General features: G+C 44.1%; 1 protein-coding gene across 2 annotated transcripts in view; it reads left to right on the forward strand.

The window, feature by feature from the left end:
* Positions 1–21,417, forward strand: part of ELL3 (elongation factor for RNA polymerase II 3) — a 118,998-nt gene that overhangs the window by 69,936 nt on the left and 27,645 nt on the right. For both annotated transcript variants that reach the window (XM_044283244.1, XM_044283243.1), the window contains 4 exons: positions 772–1,031; positions 5,833–5,945; positions 9,745–9,859; positions 12,029–12,491. In XM_044283244.1, the coding sequence (XP_044139179.1) occupies positions 772–1,031; positions 5,833–5,945; positions 9,745–9,859; positions 12,029–12,491 (951 nt within the window). The remainder of the gene's footprint in view (positions 1–771; positions 1,032–5,832; positions 5,946–9,744; positions 9,860–12,028; positions 12,492–21,417) is intronic.

The following is a 21,417-nucleotide window of genomic DNA, read 5'->3' on the forward strand; positions in this document are numbered from 1 at the left end:
CACGACTGTATGTATTTTGCGGTCCGCAAAAAACGGATCCACAAAAAGTATGGATGACGTCCGTGTGCATTCTGTATTTTGCAGAACGGAACAGCTGCCCCTAATGGAACAGTCCTACCCTTGTCCGTTATACAGATAATAATAGGACATGTTCTATTATTTTGCAGAACGAAAATACGGAACTGGAATGCACACGGAGTAACTTCCGTTTTTTTGCGGACCCCTTGAAATGAATGATTCCTCATACGGTCCGCAAAACAAACGGAATAGGACACAGAAAGAAAATACATTTGTGTGTGTGAGCCCAAATCCTCAGTGACAGCTGTCCCAGAACAAATTGGAATTAAAGGAATTTTGAAAAAGATCTATTAAGTGCAGTAATACATGTACAGAACACCTGGCGCTGACTGCAGATCAGTCATTTCTATATAGATCCTCTCTCACCCCCATTTCCCGGCTATGCGCTCACAAACGGCTGTGGAATGCATTTCTGCTAAAGTCCTCTCCATTCTCCGTGCACGCACAAGAGTCCTCTCAATACACTCTATGGTTGGTTTGTGGGCGCACAGTAGGGGAATAGGGGTGCAGTATCGACATACATATGAATGATCTGCAGTATTACTGTACTGATTAGCACTTGGTGGAGGTGACAGACTCCCTTTAACGCCTTCACAGAAGATGAAAAAACATTATTACTCATGGGTTCCCTTGACTTCAGTATGGGAACTCAAACCTAAACCTATTACTAAAGATTTTCTATTTTTTTTTTAGGTAAATGTGTCAAGATCTCCAGTAAGAACCATATGGAATCTAGGACAGAGAGCTCCTCACCCACTCATCGCCCTCCAGTATTCTTAACCCCAGCAGCCAAGAAATGCAACCGAGTGAGTGGAGAGCGAAGAACAATTCAAGAGTGGCTCATTCATCTTCTAGCCTTAAAGCCATGCCGGAAACATGACCTCATACAACGCTTAGAAAAATCCAACATGTTTCCCAGAGATCACACAGAGCTGCTGTCTGCACTGGATGAGGTATAAATTTATATCTAAGGTCTATAGTATAGGTAACAATACCTGGACCCTACACAGCTTTACTGTCTATAGGGTCACACTGGTCATTGTAAGGTCTCTTGCAAATTATGTTTAGGAAATCTGCTCTCCTATACGTCTTAAAGGGATTCTCTGATCAGATTGGCGAGGTTCCAGCATCCCTCACCACCACTGATCAGCTGTTCTGCAGTAGCTCTGGCACTGGAGTTGGTGTAGTGGACTGAGCTGGTTACCGCAGCTTTCAATTAACCAGCTGTCCACTACACAATAGATGAGCTGTGTATTTCCGGCAGTAGAGCTACCACAAATTAGCTGATAGGAGGGGGTGCCGGGAAGTGGGACCCGTGCCGATCTTATATTGATCTGATATCCGTAAAATAGGCCATCAACATAAAAAACCCAGAGACCCCCTTTAAGGAATTATTGGGAAGTATTATAGTTCTCCTATCAACTGTGCTTTTTCTATCAAAAATGAAGTATTGGAAAACAGATCTGTAATTGATGTGCACAGATTTTTTTTATAGATGGTGTCACATACATCGAGGGGTAATTTACTAAGCTCGCCATGTCCTTTTTTTAGTGTGACAATATTTTTTGCACAGGCATTTTTACCCCATCCCAGAAGAGGAGTGGTGTGGGCCAGGCTGGGGCTGGGACTTCGCCACTGACAAATTTAGCATCTTTTACACCTGGAAACAGCCATGAAAGCCATAAATAAGCTGAATCTTCTGGCAGTGCTGAGGGGAAACAAGATTGGCATAAAAAGCCAGTCTTTGTAAATGACCCCCATCGTTTTTTTTAGAAAAGTGCTGTGCTTTTTAATGCCATTTTCGAGCCAAAGCCAGAAGAGAATTGGAAAGGAATGAAGAATATAATAAATATAATGCCAGAATTATACTTCCAGCTTTCAATTAAATCACTGCAACAAAAACTGCCACAAAAACTGTCCAAGGGTTTAAATGCAGAAAATCTATGTAGATGTGACCATGGATTATCTAAGTGTGTATTTACAGCAGTTTTACTGCAAGAACCTAAAAAAAAACTTTCAATTTATGTTACTTAGCAGTAGAGATGAGCGAATCGAAGCTGACTAAGTGGAATTCGTTTAGAATTTTCAGGAAAAATTTAATTCGCAGTGAATGCGAATTTCCTTGCGCTTTGTGGTAACGAATCGCAATTTTCCTAAAATGGTGGCTACATGTTTGAGGACTGAGGACATGGGGCAAGGAACTCTGGGAAGGCGGGATCACCAAGACTGACATGCCTGCATGCCTGCATGCAGCCAATCAGCAGCCAGCCAGCCCCGTGATGTCACAGCCGTATAAATACGGTAGCCATTATATACGCATTTCACTTCTGCAGTTATTTGTGGTGAAGCCATATAGGGGGCGTATTTCAGTAACAAAGAAATATATATTATCAGTTCATTGCTGCAGTTATTTCTGGTGAAAGCGTATAGGGGCGTATTTCAGTATTGCAAGAAATATATATATATACTTCACTCTTTAATTTTTTTTTCTGGTCAAAGCGTATAGTGGCCAATTTCAGTCCATTCCATCCGTTCACCTTTTCTGCGTCGCACAAAGACACGGTGGTTGGAACCAAAGATCTCAAATTTGGACTCATCAGACCAAAGCACAGATTTCCACTGGTCTAATGTCCATTCCTTGTGTTCTTTAGCCCAAACAAGTCTCTTCTGCTTGTTGCCTGTCCTTAACAATAGTTTCCTAGCAGATATTCTACCATGAAGGCCTGATTCACAGTCTCCTCTTAACAGTTGTTCTAGAGATGTGCCTGCTGCTAGAACTGTGTGTGGCATTGACCTGGTCTCTAATCTGAGCTGCTGTTAACCTGCGATTTCTGAGGCTGGGGACTCGGATGAACTTATCCTCCGCAGCAGAGGTGACTCTTGGTCTTCCTTTCCTGGGGCGGTCCGCATGTGAGCCAGTTTCTTTGTAGCACTTGATGGTTTTGTGACTGCACCAATTTTTCGGACTGACTGACCTTCATTTCTTAAAGTAATGATGGCCACTCGTTTTTCTTTACTTAGCTGCTTTTTTCTTGCTATAATACAAATTCTAACAGTCTATTCAGTAGGACTATCAGCTGTGTATCCACCTGACTTCTCCACAACGCAACTGATGGTCCCAACCCCATTTATAAGGCAAGAAATCCCACTTATTAAACCTGACAGGGCACACCTATGAAGTGAAAACCATTTCAGGTGACTACCTCTTAAAGCTCATCAAAAGAACGCTGCACTTAAAAGCGGTAAAATCTTTAATTATTTGGGCGGACAAAAAATCTTGTATTCTGCATTAAGCTCTGCACTTATATGCGTTTAATTCTTTTTTGAATTATTTAGGTGGAAATACAAATTTCCACCTCCTCCATTAACTTCCACATCTCTTCATTAGCATCGAACACACTAACTTTACACCCCCCCCCACCCCCCTGCTATGTATGTGTGTGTGTGTGTGTGTGTATATATATATATATATATAGTGCAAGCACCACCTAGGGGCGAATAAAGGTAAATGACACTGCCAGCCTGTTAAAGGGAATTACAGCATGATAACACAATACATTTGATATGACATTTAGCAAGAGTTTAAAGTGCTCACATATAACACATAGTGGGACACTGCATCAAGATGAATCAGGCGTGGATCAGCCATGATTTCCACACACCAATGCCTGATGCATCTGACTAGATCATCCATGGTGCCACACCAACAATTTGACAAAAGAGACCGGTTTCTTCTGGCTACCTGCCTCAGCTACTATTCTGATGCTGTTACCCGCCTGATGCCACACATCTGATGCCAAATGCTCTGTCTTTCACCCACCATTTTCAGCGGGTACTGGTATTGCCACCCACCTCCACAGTATGTCACCTTGCACTCTGTGGCCTCCTGATGCTGTCGCCACCTCCAGACTCTGTCATTGTGCCGCTCTGTGGTCTCCACATGCTTCTGCCACCTCCAGACTCTGTCATTGTGCCGCTCTGTGGTCTCCACATGCTTCTGCCACCTCCAGACTCTGTCATTGTGCCGCTCTGTGGTCTCCACATGCTTCTGCCACCTCCAGACTCTGTCATTGTGCCGCTCTGTGGCCTCCTGATGCTGCCGCCACCTTCAGACTCTGTCATTGTGCCATTCTGTGGCCTTCTCATACTGCTGCCACCTCTAGACCCTGTCATTGGGCCACTCTGTGGTCTCCTCATGCTGCTTTCACCTCACCACTATATCATAGGTCCACTCTGTGGACTTCTCATGCTCTTCCCACCCTTCCCACTTAATGTCTGGGCCACTATTTTGGCTTTCGGTTTGGCTGACATCATCATTTTTTTGACACTTCTTCTGATCTGTCAGAAGGAAGGAAAAACGAGATGCACAACGGATCCTGTCTGTGTAGCAGCTTTAAGGCCTTCATGGTCCTATCAGTATTGGCTTATGATTTGGTAGCCAAAAGCATGGGTGGGTAGAAAACACAGAAGACATGCAAATATTCTATTCACGTGTCATCTCTGTTTTAGACCCACTCCGTTTTTCTTTGCCTTTAGCAATACTGATGGTTTATTGAGCAAATGCTGACCGAGTGAAGGCGGATGCTCTACAGACAGGATCCGTTTTTTCTGAGTAATTGTTCTGACGGATAAGAGAATGGGGAAAATTAATCAGTGAAGTCAACAAAAACTTACTGCTGACACCCTCTCCACTCTGTCCGGGGGGCTCTACTTGTATACAGCATTTAATAGAACAGGTTCTGTAGACATCTATGTGGAATCAGCTGACGAGGGTGTAAAACGGAGTGCGCTCTTCTAGGTGCTAACATTGACCTGTAAGGCTGAGTTCATAGTTATTTGGTCAGTTTTGTCCCTGTGACTGCCCAAATAACTAAAGTGTGCAGTGATTCTAAGAGCGACGCCTGTCATCTGCATGTCATACTGACTCACAGTATTATTTCACTACCAAAGCAGACTCTCTATGAGAGACTTCAAGGCACCGTTTTCTATACCACTATAAAGGCTATCAGCAGCCAGGAAATAGCCGTGTTTTACGTAATTCACCGCAAATTTATTTGGATCGAACCGAATTTTTCCCAACAAATTCGGAGAACCAGCTAATCGAATTTTTGAAAAATTCGCTCATCTCTGCTTAGCAGGTCTGATTACCTGCTTGCTAGTGCTGCATTCCAAATAGGCCGCTATAAGAACAAATACCCCAAAAGTTCCAGGTCATGTTCCATAGCCAATACCACAATCATAAAGCTTCTGGATTTATGTTAATAGGACTATTAGCATAGTTAAATTATGGCATTAGTATGAACCTATAACTTACATGGGAATGTACTTTGCGGGGAAAATGCTAGTTGCAAGATAGAGAGATCTTGCCAATATGCAAATCTGTAGTTGGACAGATACACCCTTCAATTTAAGGATTAACTTGTTCACGACTCCTAAATTAAGAAAAGATAGCGGCTGAAATCATTAATTTTTTTGGAAAGATTGAACTTGAGCGGCTTAATCTAAGCTCAGTGACCTTCTATTCTTCTAAGGCCTCGCTAAGAACGCTTTGGATGAGGATTGAGGTGTAACGTTTCAGGCTTGTGTGACCTGATATATAAATAACAAGGTTGGCTGGATTATAATCGGTTTTATCACAGTCTGCCATTTGAACTTCATTGTTTCACACATCCTCTAGAACAGACATCCTTTCCATACAGATATGTAATTCAAGAGGTTCTACGTTTAATATCATTGCATTTTTCTAAATCCCAGGTAGGATGCTTAAGTCCAAAGGATGGCAAGTACTGCCTGAGAGAGGAGCTCTACAGCCAAGTACAGAAGGACTGGCTGGGGTACACCCCAGAAGAAAGGCAGCACATGACAAGGTATGAGGAGCTGTTTTATCTAACACATTAAGGCCTCTTGCACATGAGCGTGTGCGCCCCGTGGCCGTGCCCCCCCACCGCTGGAGCAGCCGCAGCGGATCGCAGACCCATTCACTTTTTAACGGGTCCGTGATCCGGCCGTTCCGCAAAAAGATAGGACATGTTCTATCTTTTTGCTGGAACGGAAGTACGGGGCGAATGGGTCCGCATCCGTGATGCGGAATGCACACGGAACGGTGCCTGTGTATTGCAGATCCGCAAATGCGGTCCACAATACGGCAACAGAGCGCACACGTTCGTGTGCAATAAGCCTAAGGCCTCATTCACATTTCTGTTTTTCACGGACGTGTGCTATCCGCATTTTCCATGGACAGCATACATATTCATTGATTTAATTGTGTTTGTTTACACATCAGCGGTTTTCCACTGACACAACAGTGTCAGTCTATAGGTCAGAGAAAAACCACTGGCACAGCACAGGCATTCATGTTCTGTCAATTATTTTCACGGACCATTGGAAGGAAATGCTCTGGAAATTAATTATGGTTGATACACGGGGGTCAAAAAACAGAAATGGATATCTTCACTGATGAAACACAGATACATTTTCAGTGGACGTCAAGGGTGGCTTCACACAGGTTTTTAGTAGCATTTATATGCACTCTGCTGCAAAACGGTGCATTTTCCGATTTTCTGAAGGTCAATGGGTCCGCAAAAAAAAACCGGAAAACGGCACAACGGCCACGGATGCACACAACGGTCGTGTGCATGAGGCCTAAAACTGCTGTGGTGTTTTTCAGGCATTCTGGCATCTCTTATCTTTAGGCTACATGCACACGAACGTTGTTTGTTTCCGTGTCCGTTACGTTTTTTTTTTGCGTATAAGATGCAGACCTATTCATTTCAATTGTCCGTTTTAGGCCTGCTGCCATGCACGAGCCCTGACCGTGGGGCAGCCGCAGTGGATCGCGGACCCATTCACTTTAATGGGTCCGCGATCCGGCCGCTCCGCAAAAGGACATGTTCTATCTTTTTGCGGAACGGAAGTACGGGACGAAACCCCACAGAAGCACTCCGTAGTGCTTCTGTAGTGTTTCATTTCGTGCTTTCGTTCTGAACCATTCCGCATCTCCGGATTTGCGGACCCATTGAAGTGAATGGGTCCGCATCCGTGATGCAGAATGCACTCGGAATGGTGCCCATGTATTGCGGATTCGCAAATGCGGTCCGCAATACGGCAACGGGCAGCACACCTTAGGCATTGTTATACTGGATCTGCAAAAAAAAAACTATGGCATACGGATGTCATCCGTTGTTTTTTTTTGGGGCGGATCCGCCATTTGCGGACCGCACAACACATACGGTCGTGTGCATGTAGCCTTATAGGGGAAAAAAAACCCTAAAAAAACAAACACTAAACAACAAATAAAAACTGCGTATGGTATGGAAAAATGGCAACAGTTTCTATTGTGTTTTATTAGTAAACAAAAACACCAGAGCAAAATGCATGGAGTGGCCCTCAGAGAGGTTTCACACATAGTTTTTTATTTTTGCCAGAACACTGTTTTTAGCAGTATTTTTGTGGGCCTTGCTGCAGCCAGATGTTAGCTGTAAGGCCTATTGCACACGACCGTATGGATTTTTCAGTATTTTGCTGTCTGCAAAAAACGGATCCGCTTAAAATACGGATGACGTCTGTGTGCATTCCGTTTTTTGCGGAACGGAACAGCTGGCCCCTAATAGAACAGTACTAATCCTTTGTCGTTATACGGATAATAATAGGACATGTTCTATCTTTGAACAGAACGGAAATACGGAAACGGAATGCATACGGAGTACATTATGGTTTTTTTGGCGGACCCTTTGAAATGAATGGTTCCGTATACGGAACGTAAACGGGAAAAAAAATAAAGTTTGTGTGCATGAGTCCTCAAAAGAAAACTATAAACACACTTTTTGGGCACTTATTTTCACTTGTATTTTTTGGGTTCCATGGCATTCTTTTCAAACCTCATTACACTCTGGTGTGGCATTTTTCAGACATTTCCCATAGACTATTCTATAAGAAATAAAAAGTCGTAAAAATGTTACAGCAGCCATCAGGATAATGGCCTCATTGAGTTTTATAGGAGAGTTCTCTAGACATACTGTGTGACCTGTGCAGCGGTCACTCTATAGGGAGGCAAAGTAGACAAGCTGTTCCATTCACCTATTGTGAACGGTGGGTCATGTGTTATCTATATATATATATATATATATATATATATAGGTGTTATCCCTTATTGTTATCCAGCCTGTGATGATAATGATGAAGAAAAGGGATATGTACAGAACAGGAAGTGTTATACAGTATTATATATATGTGTGTGTATGTATGTGTGTGGTATAATATATATATAATATATAATATATATATATATATATATATATATATATATATATATATATGGCTCGGTGGCCAGAGTGCAAACTGCATGATATTGAGATGTTTTAATATCAGTAGTGACATGAAAAATGTAAAATCAAAATTTTTTTAAACAAATATTTGACGTAAAACCATGATTTAAACAATAGTTCATTTTCTGGTGATACGTTCCCTTAAGCCGAGTAGAAATATAATGGTATATGTACATAATCTATGTGTAACTTTGATCAGTGGGGGTCTGAGTGCTGAGACCCCCCACAATCTCTAGGACGAGGAGAGAGAAGAGCTGGCTTATCATGCTCCCTTTTCTGACAGCAGGAGAGGAAGTGAGACAGACTAAAAAAAAAGAGTTTATGGGCCCTTCTGATTCAGCCTCCTGCATGATATGCCAGCGCCATTCTCTCCTCATTCTAGGGATAACAGGGGTCTTAGGCACTCAGATCCCCACCAATCAAAACTATTGATATGTCTCTATGATATATCAAATGTTTTCTGAACACTCAGAGACCCTTTAAAACTCTTTCTACTCACATATCTGGAGGACATGCTTGCCTTTCTGTGGGTGGGTAGCAGCTCATCAAGCATCTGCATCTCCCAGCAACTGCAATTAGCCCCTTCCCCTTCCAGCTCCGTACCACATGAAGCCAATGATCGGCTGCAGTGATCACGTGGGTATGTAGGCACATCATTGCTATAGCCAGGTAAACAGAGACTAGCAGGGCTGTGGGTGATTTAACCAGTAAGTATTGGTTCTTATGTTATATTATCACAATTCCTAGTTTCATTATGTCAGAAATTTACAGTATCTACATTTTTCTTACTGGCTAGTGGTGGGATCAGTACCATTCAGGAGACACTCACTCTGGGCACTTTGTGAATAGTGCATTTCTGTAATCTTTTATGCCGAAGTATGGCTTCTATTATATTTTCTACCATCACAGTGCTAATAAGTAAATGAGATTTATGGCTTGCTTGTACCTTGACAGCCTCTCCTTCCTCTAGATATAGTCATCATTCTGCAGGCACCACTTTGGCTGTGGCTGATCTATAGTTGTGGTTTCCTTGCAGTCTGGATGACTAGGAAGGGATGGTTGTCACAGGGAGGTTTTACACTTGACTAATTGAGGTCTTAATCTGAAATTATGTTAGTGGATTGCAACTTGTAGCCTTCCATTTGTCATGGAACGTGAAGCTCCATCAATCACAGGAAGGTTAGGGTGAAAGTACAATGTTGCTCAACGTGTCCTCACATCATGCCTGTTAGGAATGCATGCATTGCATTTTTCTTTACTGCAATTATTTAATCAGATCCACCCGTCGTCTAGGCTTTCTTCACCTGGTCTGACAATTGTTTTCTCTTGTTTTACATTGTAGGAAACACCCAAACAATTCTTTATCACAGAATTACCAGACAACTGCTGAGAGAGCAAGAACACACCATGGCCTGTCATCTACTCATCCCGGTGCCCACCATAGGCCTCCTGATGCTGTAAGTTATGGTTCTCTATAAGGGACTCCAGTGTTGGGTGGATCCCTATAGACCTTAACTCTTACCTGATATATTAATTTGATATATTCAATGATATTTAGTTTTTTTCATGTGTCCTTAACGAGGACCTTTTACCAGAATTAAACTTCTAAAGTAACTATACAGGCATGTAGAGCGGCGCCCCAGGACCCCCCTGCACTTACTGTTATACCTGGGCGCCGCTCCGTTCTCCGGTAATTGCCTCCGGTATCTTCACAGTTAGGCTCCACCCAGGGGAACCTGCCGTCGGCTCATTCTCCCATGCTGTAGCACTGGCCAATCACAGCGCTCAGCTCATAGCCTGAGAGAGAAAAAAAGCCTCTTAGGCTATGAGCTGAGCGCTGTGATTGGCCAGCGCTGAAGCATGGGAGAAGGAGGCGCCGGCAGGTTCCCCTGGGTGGAGCCTAACTGTAAAGATACCGGAGGCAATTACGGGAGAACGGAGCGGCGCCCAGGTATAACAGTAAGTGCAGGGGGGTCCCTGGGCGCCGCTCTACATGCCTGTATAGTTACTTTAGAAGTTTAATTCTGGTGAAAGGTCCTCATCTGGGCCATACACACATACATATTGCTATTTCCATTCTTACCTCTGTATTTGTTGTCTATTTATGTAGGAAGGACATACAGATACTTACCATACCGTACAGTGCAGCTGAATCTTATGGCGCCTAATGTCTGCTTATTTATTAACACTTTACTTAGGACAGGATCCTACTGTGGACATCTTTTGGATGCTGTACATCTTATTCCATGAGCACGCTTCAGATCTTTCTAAATCTAAAAGCTTCCTAGGAAGCCATGAGAGAGACATCTCACTCTCTTCCCTGCAGTTGATGGAGATCATGACTCCCACACACTGTTCTTACATAGGCCTTATGCTGTCTGTGTGTGCTCCTACATAACTGCATATACCTAGGTGTCACCTATACCCAGTATATACACCATGATGAGTCAGCTCCATTTCAATTTAAAACAAAAGGGTTGTCGCACCATAATCACTTATTACCTATCGACAGATATTACCTACCAATCACGAGAATGGGGGGGTCGCTGAGTGCCGAGATTGTATGGAGCAATGATCATGCTGTGCACTGCTGCCCCATTCATCTCTAGGGGTTTCTCTTTTCTGTGGGCAGGTTGAATCCTTGTATTCCAAGGGAGATAAGTGACTTGCAAAACACCCAAAAAAGTTTCTATCATAAATATCTCGCATGGAGTTATTCGTATACCACCTACAAATTGCTTAGAAAAAGCTCCCACGCAAAAAACTATTATCATCAATTTCTTTATTAGACATCCATTAAGGTATATCATAAAAGATATACAGGAAGACAGTAGTTCTGGTAGAACCAAAGTATTACTATATATATATATATATATATATATATATATATATATATATATATATATATATCTCTATCCGAGAGAGCTTCAGACCCACCACAGGGACTAGTATTCCCCCCACCTACAACAATAGCAATTCCAGTTGAGTGAGGCCCATATACAATGCACACAGAGCATATATAGCAAACCACAATAGCCAGTACGGCGATGTGAGCCTGTGTGCCACCTCACACAACCAAAATGCAGGGGGGAGAAAAAGAAAGTATTGATGCATATAAAATAGCAGAATCAATTCATTACTGACCCAGGTCTGGAGCAGCCGCCCAACGATTGTTTCGCTTCACGCTTCCTCTTGGGGCATCAGCCTATTCTGACTTGCAGCAGCCTATTCTTCTCTCCCCATTGAGAAACCATGCACGCCTGGCCAAAACTGAGCGTACATGTGTATGGGGAACTTGGGAGAAACACTTCTACGACTGACAGCTATCCATTACATATGGCCAGCAGCAGATTTTTTTCTAAACAAATTTATTATACTCTTTTGTCTACCATTATGCCACTTTGCGATTGGTTTACCTTTTAAGAATTTTTGGCACCAAAATATTGGCGCATTGTTGGACATGTAAAGCCACACCTTTTCTGGTAAGTCCCCCTTGTCTAGCAAGATGCAAAAAGTGCAAGCACATAATTCAAGGCATGCCCAGCATAATTCCATTGCATTTATCTTAGTAACTGTGCCCCATTGTTCTGTCAGTTTCATATGTTGGCTTATGTCTTGACTTTCAGAAACGTCAGGCAGAAGCAGATAACACAGGGCACAAGAGCCATAAAAGAATAAAATCTTCACACCCGGACAGTCATTTACATGAAGGACATTCTACTTCTGTCTCCACTTCACACTCATCAAAAGCTAGACACCATCTGGGTTCTGAAACTGGCAAAAGCGTAGGAGCAGTCCCTGAAAACCACAGTGTTGTGTCTCAACAAAGTCACAAAAAACAGAGAACGCATCGAACATTGGAAAAAAAACACCACAGGGAAACACACAAAAGGGCAACGCCTTGTGATGGGTCAGAAAACGAAAAAGTGAGATTTAGACAGGAGACAAGTCCTGCAACTCATCTGGACAATACATCTGACTGGCACAAAAAGCAGAAGAAAGATCATGAATCCAGTGAAGAGGAAGAGGAGGAAGATGACTGGGAAGAAGAAGCCCTCATGTTGGAAAGATGCCTCACATCTCCTGAAGGTAAGCATGGCCTTGAATTTTCCTCAGCCTGGGGCCGAAAATGTTACTGTGGTATTAGCCTATGACCTCAAATGTTGTGATAACATTATTCTGAGACTTCAAATATCAATGTGCCATTACTCTGAAAGGTCGGTGTGTACTATAAGTCTGAGAACCCCAATACTGAGAGCCTAAGTGCCGGCATAACACTATTCATAGACCACAAATGACCACACAGCTTTACTCTGAATTTTCAAATGTCAGTGAGTGTTCTTATTTTGGGATCCTAAATGGCAGCATGCTATCAGGGTGGGACTGGGGTTTCTTGGGCCCACCAGAGGAAATTATTCTTGAGGCCCAAGCCGTATGTTATCAATAAAGTCTAACAGATTTTGATTCAAAGAAATAGACCCTAATGGCAAGATCTTGGCCCGAAAGGCAGCTACAAACTATTTTTTTCTCCTCGACCTTTGGGGCCCTCTATGGTATAAGAGGCAGGGTCCACCAAAGGATCCTATGGGGGGGGGGGGGCAGTCTGGTGCTGCATACGAATATTCTGAATGCCAAGATGCCATTATTCTGAAATTGCAAGTGCCAGCATATGCAAGCATGACCTGCTCTGTAGTCTTTTCTTCATGGATATCTGCAAGCTGAGACAGAAAGCAGTTAGGCTACATTCACACGACCGGAGTGTTTTTCAGATCCACAAAACACGGATACCGGCCCCTGTGCGTTCCGCAATTTGCAGACCGCACATGGCTGTCACTATTATATAAAATGCCTATTCTTGTCTGCAATTGCGAACAAGAATAGGACATGCTCTATAATTTTTGCGGGGGCACGGAACGGAACTACAGATGCGGACAGCACAAGGTTTGCTGTCCGCATCGCACCTGTTCCGCAAAGTTGCGGAATGGATGGGGAATCATTCGTACGGTCATGAGAATGAGCTCTTCAACAGATATCCTGCAGTCAGTGAATGGTCTCCTTGCTCTGTGCAGGAGCAGAGCTCACAGGCAGACAGCGGGCTTAGTGTTGCATTCACTTTAACAGACCTTCAGACACTGTGAAAGAGTGTGGAAGCTGGAAAACCTCAGCAGCTTCTCACAAAACCTCCCAGCCTCTTCAGCTTACTCATTCCACTCCACCCAATTTTATTTCACCCATTTACCTACTGAGACAGAGCTCAGCAGTGCAGAGAAGTGGTGCAGGACCTGAGTGATGGCACCATGTCGGCGGAGCTCCTGTGGGGAGGGGTGTGTATAAGTTGTTAAATACTAGGAGTTGTAGTTCTTTCCTTCTAACTTACTGTACTGCTCTCTGATAGCCCGTAATAACATGCTAGAAATGCTGGGAGTTGTAGCTCTGTCATATCCCTCTATATGTTAAATACTAGGAGTTGTAGTTCTGTCCTTCTCACTTATTGTAATGCTCTCTGATGCCCCATTACACCATTCTGGATATGCTGGGAGTTGTAGTTCTGTCTTCTTATAACACTCTCCCTATGATGTCTACTAATGCCTTATAATAACAGTCTAGACATGCTGGGAGTTGTAGTTCTTTCCTCTTTAAAAAAAAATAAAAAAGACAATGCATCCAGGCTCTTGATCGCCAGCAGCACCTGTTTTTCTAGCATCTTCAGTGGATGCCACTGTACGCCCTTCGTTGGAAGCGGCTGTTTGACCCATATATCATGCGTATACGTTAAATGTAGAACAATAATGTGATGTGAACACAGCCTTACATCCTGCAGTATTAGCGACTATCACTAGAGAGGAAGATCTGACAGATGGGGAATGTTTCTGTCAGAACAAACATTTTCTCTCGCTGACTGTCGCTGCAAAATGTTGTTTGGGTTATAGCTGTATATGTATTGTTTATATGTCATCTATTACAGCTCTACATGGTGATGACTCAGCTTTGGCACTATTTAAGAGTGAGGAGGGGGATTTATCTTGGTAGATTTAGTATTCTGCAAACTCAACAACTGAATGGTGTCGGCAGCTCTGGATGTGACTGGAGCATAAGACATGATGTTAACAGCAGCAATTTGATTGCAGCTCTGGATGTGACTGAAGCATAAGACATGACGTTGCAGCAGTATTGTGTGTCAGTTCAGGATGTGACTAAAACATAAGCTATGATGTAACAGCAGGATTTTGATTGCGGCTGTAGATATGACTGGAGTATAAGACATGATGCAGTAGCTGCAGCTGTGGATGTGACTGGAGCCTAAGAAATTATGTAACAGCAGGATTTTGACTGCAACTCTCGATGTGGTAGTGCCAGGGGCGTACACAGAAATCATTGGGCCCCATAGCAAGAGTTTAAATTGGGCCCCCTTGCCTGTTCCTAGTCCCTCCCACTATGCGCCCTGGCTCCTCTCACTACCCTCCCTAACTTCTCCCCTGCCCCACCTCATGCAGAAGTATTTTGTTCTACAAAATGGCAGTACTCATGCCGGAACCCAACAGACCCATTAGGGTACTTTCACACTTGCGGCAGGACGGATCCGACAGGCTGTTCACCATGTCGGATCCATCCTGGATCGCCGGACTAAAGTCAGACATGCAGTACCTTTTAGTCCGGCGGCTTTCGCCGTGCACCGCCATGCTGCGCCAGAGCTCCGCCCCCGTTATAGTCAATGGGGACGGATCGGCGGTCCGGCGGCACGGCAAAATAGCCGCAGGACGGATCCGACATGGTAAATAGCCTGTCGGATCCGTCCTGCTGCAAGTGTGAAAGTAGCCTTATAGAGAATGCGATCTGATAGGTCCCGGCGGTGTTCAGCATATATTGAAAAGAATCTGGGGCATTACATGATGTAATACCATCCAACTTTCCTGCTGTCCAGCATGGCAAGCGAGTGCCCCCCTTCCCCATCCTCTGTGTCATGCAGGACAGCTAGGAGACACTGACATTACTCGCTATCCTGCATGACACATGTGCAGAGACAGGAGTCTCTGGGAAAGCTGGGTGACCCCCTCCCCCCTGCCTTTCCATGTTCTTGTTATCTGCATTTATGCCTTGCAGGATAGCAGGAAATCGGAGTGACGTTACACGATGTAATAGCACCCAGCTTTTCTGCTGTCCTGCATGGCACATGTGGAGAGACATGAGAATAGTCTGAGTAACACAGCTCCCACCTCCCCTCATATCTTCTCCTGCCTCTGCACTTGTGCCATACAGGACATCAGGAAAGCTGAGTCACATTACATAATAGCACCCAGCTTTCCTCCTGTTCTGAATGGCATATGTGCAGAGGAATAGCCTGGGAAAGCTGAGTGACCCCCGCCCCCCCCGCACTGTCCTCACCTACAAGCGGTCACTTACTTCATTACTGGTGGGGCAGTGGCAATCCAGAGAGGAATCGGGCATAATGGAGCTAACAGGGTGGAGGCGGAGCTAGCCGACGGGAGGCGGGGCTAGGAGGCGGGGCTAGCAGACGGGAGACAGTTAGGAAGATAGATGGGGGCGGGGACTCTCCTCCACTGCAGGCCCCCCTTCCTCACGGGCCCCATAGCAGCTGCGTGGTCTGCCTATATGGTAGGTACGCCACTGGGTAGTGCAAAAGACATGATTAACCACTTCAGCCCCGCTAGGTGAAACCCCCTTCATGACCAGAGCACTTTTTACACTTCGGCACTACACTACTTTCACCGTTTATCGCTCGGTCATGCAACTTACCACCCAAATGAATTTTACCTCCTTTTCTTCTCACTAATAGAGCTTTCATTTGGTGGTATTTTTACTTTTTTTGTTAATCAAAATGTAACGATTTTTTTGCAAAAAAATGACATTTTTCACTTTCAGCTGTAAAATTTTGCAAAAAAAACGACATCCATATATACATTTTTCGCCAAATTTATTGTTCTACATGTCTTTGATAAAAAAAAAATGTTTGGGCAAAAAAAAAAAATGGTTTGGGTAAAAGTTATAGCATTTACAAACTATGGTACAAAAATGTGAATTTCCGCTTTTTGAAACGGCTCTGATTTTCTGAGCACCTGTCATGATTCCTGAGGTTCTACAATGCCCAAACAGTAGAAAACCCCCACAAATGACCCCATTTCGGAAAGTAGACACCCTAAGGTATTCGCTGATGGGCATAGTGAGTTCATAGAACTTTTTATTTTTTGTCACAAGTTAGCGGAAAATGATGATGGTTTTTTTTTTTTTTTTTTTTCTTACAAAGTCTCATATTCCACTAACTTGCGACAAAAAATAAAAAATTCTAAAAACTTGCCATGCCCCTCACGGAATACCTTGGGGTGTCTTCTTTCCAAAATGGGGTCACTTGTGGGGTAGTTATACTGCCCTGGCAATTTAGGGGCCCAAATGTGTGAGAAGAACTTTGCAATCAAAATGTGTAAAAAATGACCGGTGAAATCCAAAAGGTGCACTTTGGAATATGTGCCCCTTTGCCCACCTTGGCAGCAAAAAAGTGTGACACATCTGGTATCGCCGTACTCAGGAGAAGTTGGGGAATGTGTTTTGGGGTGTCATTTTACATATACCCATGCTGGGTGAGAGAAATATCTTGGCAAAAGACAACTTTTCCCATTTTTTTATACAAAGTTGGCATTTGACCAAGATATTTTTCTCACCCAGCATGGGTATATGTAAAATGACATCCCAAAACACATTCCCCAACTTCTCCTGAGTACGGCGATACCAGATGTGTCACACTTTTTTGCTGCCAAGGTGGGCAAAGGGGCACATATTCCAAAGTGCACATTTCGGATTTTGCAGGGCATTTTTTACACATTTTGATTGCAAAGTTCTTCTCACACATTTGGGCCCCTAAATTGCCAGGGCAGTATAACTACGCCACAAGTGACCCCATTTTGGAAAGAAGACACCCCAAGGTATTCCGTGAGGGGCATGGCGAGTTCCTAGAATTTTTTATTTTTTGTCGCAAGTTAGTGGAATATGAGACTTTGTAAGGAAAAAAGAAAAAAAAAGAAAAATCATCATTTTCCGCTAACTTGTGACAAAAAATAAAAAATTCTAGGAACTCGCCGTGCCCCTCACGGAATACCTTGGGGTGTCTTCTTTCCAAAATGGGGTCACTTGTGGGGCAGTTATACTGCTTTGGCAATTTAGGGGCCCAAATGTGTAAGAAGTACCTTGCAATCAAAATGTGTAAAAAATGGCCTGCGAAATCCGAAAGGTGCCCCTTTGCCCACCTTGGCTGCAAAAAAGTGACACATCTGGTATCGCCGTACTCAGGAGAAGTTGGGCAATGTGTTTTGGGGGGTCATTTTACATATACCCATGCTGGGTGAGAGAAATATCTTGGCAAAAGACAACTTTTCCCATTTTTTTTATACAAAGTTGGCATTTGACCAAGATATTTTTCTCACCCAGCATGGGTATATGTAAAATGACACCCCAAAACACATTCCCCAACTTCTCCTGAGTACGGCGATACCACATGTGTGACACTTTTTTGCAGCCTAGATGCGCAAAGGGGCCCAAATTCCTTTTAGGAGGGCATTTTTAGACATTTGGATCCCAGACTTCTTCTCACACTTTCGGGCCCCTAAAAAGCCAGGGCAGTATAAATACCCCACATGTGACCCCACTTTGGAAAGAAGACACCCCAAGGTATTCAATGAGGGGCCTGGCAAGTTCATAGAATTTTTATTTTTTTTGCATAAGTTAGCGGATATTGATTTTTTTTTTGATTTTTTTTTTTCTCACAAAGTCTCACTTTCCGCTAACTTAGGACAAAAATTTCAATCTTTCATGGACTCAATATGCCCCTCACGGAATACCTTGGGGTGTCTTCTTTCCGAAATGGGGTCACATGTGGGGTATTTATACTGCCCTGGCTTTTTAGGGGCCCTAAAGCGTGAGAAGAAGCCTGGAATATAAATGTCTAAAAATGTTTACGCATTTGGATTCTGTGAGGGGTATGGTGAGTTCATGGGAGATTTTATTTTTTGACACAAGTTAGTGGAATATGAGACTTTGTAAGAAAAAACAAAAACAAACAAAAAATGTCCGCTAACTTGTGCCAAAAAAAATGGCTGAATGGAGCCTTACCAGGGGGGGAGTGATCAATGACAGGGGGGTGATCAATGACAGGGGGGTGATCACCCATATAGACTCCCTGATCACCCCCCTGTCATTGATCACCCCCCCTGTAAGGCTCCATTCAGACGTCCGCATGATTTTTACGGATCCATGGATCGGATCCACAGAACGCATGCGGACGTCTGAATGGAGCCTTACAGGGGGGTTATCAATGACAGGGGGTAATCAGGGTGATCACCCCCCTGTCACTGATCACCCCCCCTGTAAGGCTCCATTCAGACATCCGCATGATTTTTTACGGATCCATGGATACATGTATCGGATCCACAGAACGCATGCGGACGTCTGAATGGAGCCTTACAGGGGGGTTATCAATGACAGGGGGTGATCAGGGTAATCACCCCCCTGTCACTGATCACCCCCCCTGTAAGGCTCCATTCAGACATCCGCATGATTTTTTACGGATCCATGGATACATGGATCGGATCCACAGAACGCATGCGGACGTCTGAATGGAGCCTTACAGGGGGGTTATCAATGACAGGGGGTGATCAGGGTAATCAGGGTGATCACCCCCCTGTCACTGATCACCCCCCCTGTAAGGCTCCATTCAGACATCCGCATGATTTTTTACGGATCCATGGATACATGTATCGGATCCACAGAACGCATGCGGACGTCTGAATGGAGCCTTACAGGGGGGTTATCAATGACAGGGGGGTGATCAGGGAGTGTATATGGGTGATCACCCGCCTGTCATTGATCACCCCCCTGTAAGGCTCCATTCAGACGTCCGTATGCTTTTTGCGGATCCGATCCATGTATCCGTGGATCCGTAAAAATCATACGGACGTCTGAACGGAGCCTGACAGGGCGGTGATCAATGACAGGGCGGTGATCAATGACAGGGGGGTGATCAGGGAGTTTATATGGGGTGATCATGGGTGATCAGGGGTTTATAAGGGGGTTAATAAGTGACGGGGGGGGGGGGTGTAGTGTAGTGTGGTGTTTGGTGCGACTGTACTGACCTACCTGAGTCCTCTGGTGGTCGATCCTAACAAAAGGGACCACCAGAGGACCAGGTAGGAGGTATATTAGACGCTGTTATGAAAACAGCGTCTAATATACCTGTTAGGGGTTAAAAAATTCGGATCTCCAGCCTGCCAGCGAGCGATCGCCGCTGGCAGGCTGGAGATCCACTCGCTTACCTTCCGTTCCTGTGAGCGCGCGCGCCTGTGTGCGCGCGTTCACAGGAAATCTCGCGTCTCGCGAGATGACGCATATATGCGTGACTGTGCGCCAGCCTGCCACCTCCGGAACGCACATGTGCGTTAGGCGGTCCGGAGGTGGTTAAACAGCACTATTACTAAGGGCTCATGCACACTAACGTATTTTTTTTCCGTGTCCGTTACATATTTTTTTTGCGGACCATATGCAGAACCATTCATTTCAATGGGTTTGCAAAAAAAAAACGGAAGTTACTCCGTCTGCCTTCCGTTTCCACATTACGGACAAGGATAGGACTGTTCTATTAGGGGCCAGCTTAGTTTGAGACTGAAATAGAATAGTGGCACAATTTTGGCACAAAATATTGCATACTAGGCCACATCCATTTCCTGGTAAGCTACACCGTTTTTCGGGTAAGCAATACCCCCTTATTTCGTTAGGTTTCACTAAACCAAATTGCACCACATTTTGGTGTAGTTAACGCCATAGTCTACGTGCACTCACATTAGTAAATGTCTATTTCTGTGTAATGCAGAATATACTGTGACTAATAAGAGCCAATATAAAGATGGAGACGGTTAACAGTGCAAACATAGAGCTTTTCCTGTATGACATGGTTTGGCTAATCGGTTTTCAGGTGACTCATTCGAATTGATTGAGTTACATCTGACTCATCTCTGGTTAGGCATGAATATCAAACATAAGAACAATACAAGAATATGCCAATCCTCCTAGCTAAATGGTAAAATGATATATATTGTTAAATGAATGGCCATTGGGTGCCCTGCTATAAAAAATACCACCATGGGTTTGCAGAATTCACATGATTATACTGTAAATCTCCTGTATGAGCTCTGGACATAATAGTTAGCAGAAACGAAGCCGGCCAGCCTTAGGGGTGTGTGACCAGTGTGCTCACATGTCACTACTGAGGGTGGCACCACTGAACTTGGTGGTCTGGCCTTGAACCCGCTGATTCCACCCTTGTGTGTTCAGCTGCTGTACAATACCTAGTGTCACTTGGAGACTTATGGTAATGTGATTTAAAGGGGTTGTCTCACTTGAGCAAATGGCATTTATCATGTAGACCGAGTTAATACCAGGTACTTACTAATGTATTGTGATTGTCCATATTGACTCCTTTGCTGACTTGATCCATTTTTCCATCACATTATATACTTCTTGTTCCCATGGTTATGACCACCCTGCAATCCAGCAGCGGTGGTTGTGCTTGCACACTATAGAAAAAGGCTCAGGCCTCTCTGGTGGCCGGGACCATAGGAGAGCACATAGGCCAGCGCTTTTTCCTATAGTGTGCAAGCACAGCCACCACTGTTGGATTGTAGGGTGGTTGTAACCATGGAAATGAACAGTGTATAATGTGATGAAAACATGAATCCAGCCAGCATAGGAGGCAATATGGATAATCACAATACATTAGTAAGGGCCAGTTGCTGAAGTGAGACAACCCTTTTAATCCCTGTATAATTGTATTATTTGGGCACTATATGGTAAATCACAGGGGGGCATCAATAGAAAGTACCACATATAACACCAGTAGTGATGGCCAGTTAGCCGTGTTCGCACGGGCTGCCATATTAAATAACAAGTCCGGCGAGGCACAGGTAAGTCCTTACCTGTGCCTGCGCCGAGAGCCGGTCTGAAACAAATGCGGTCA

This window comes from Bufo gargarizans, chromosome 2 (assembly GCF_014858855.1).
Source record: "Bufo gargarizans isolate SCDJY-AF-19 chromosome 2, ASM1485885v1, whole genome shotgun sequence".
NCBI classification, from domain to species: Eukaryota; Metazoa; Chordata; class Amphibia; order Anura; family Bufonidae; genus Bufo; species Bufo gargarizans.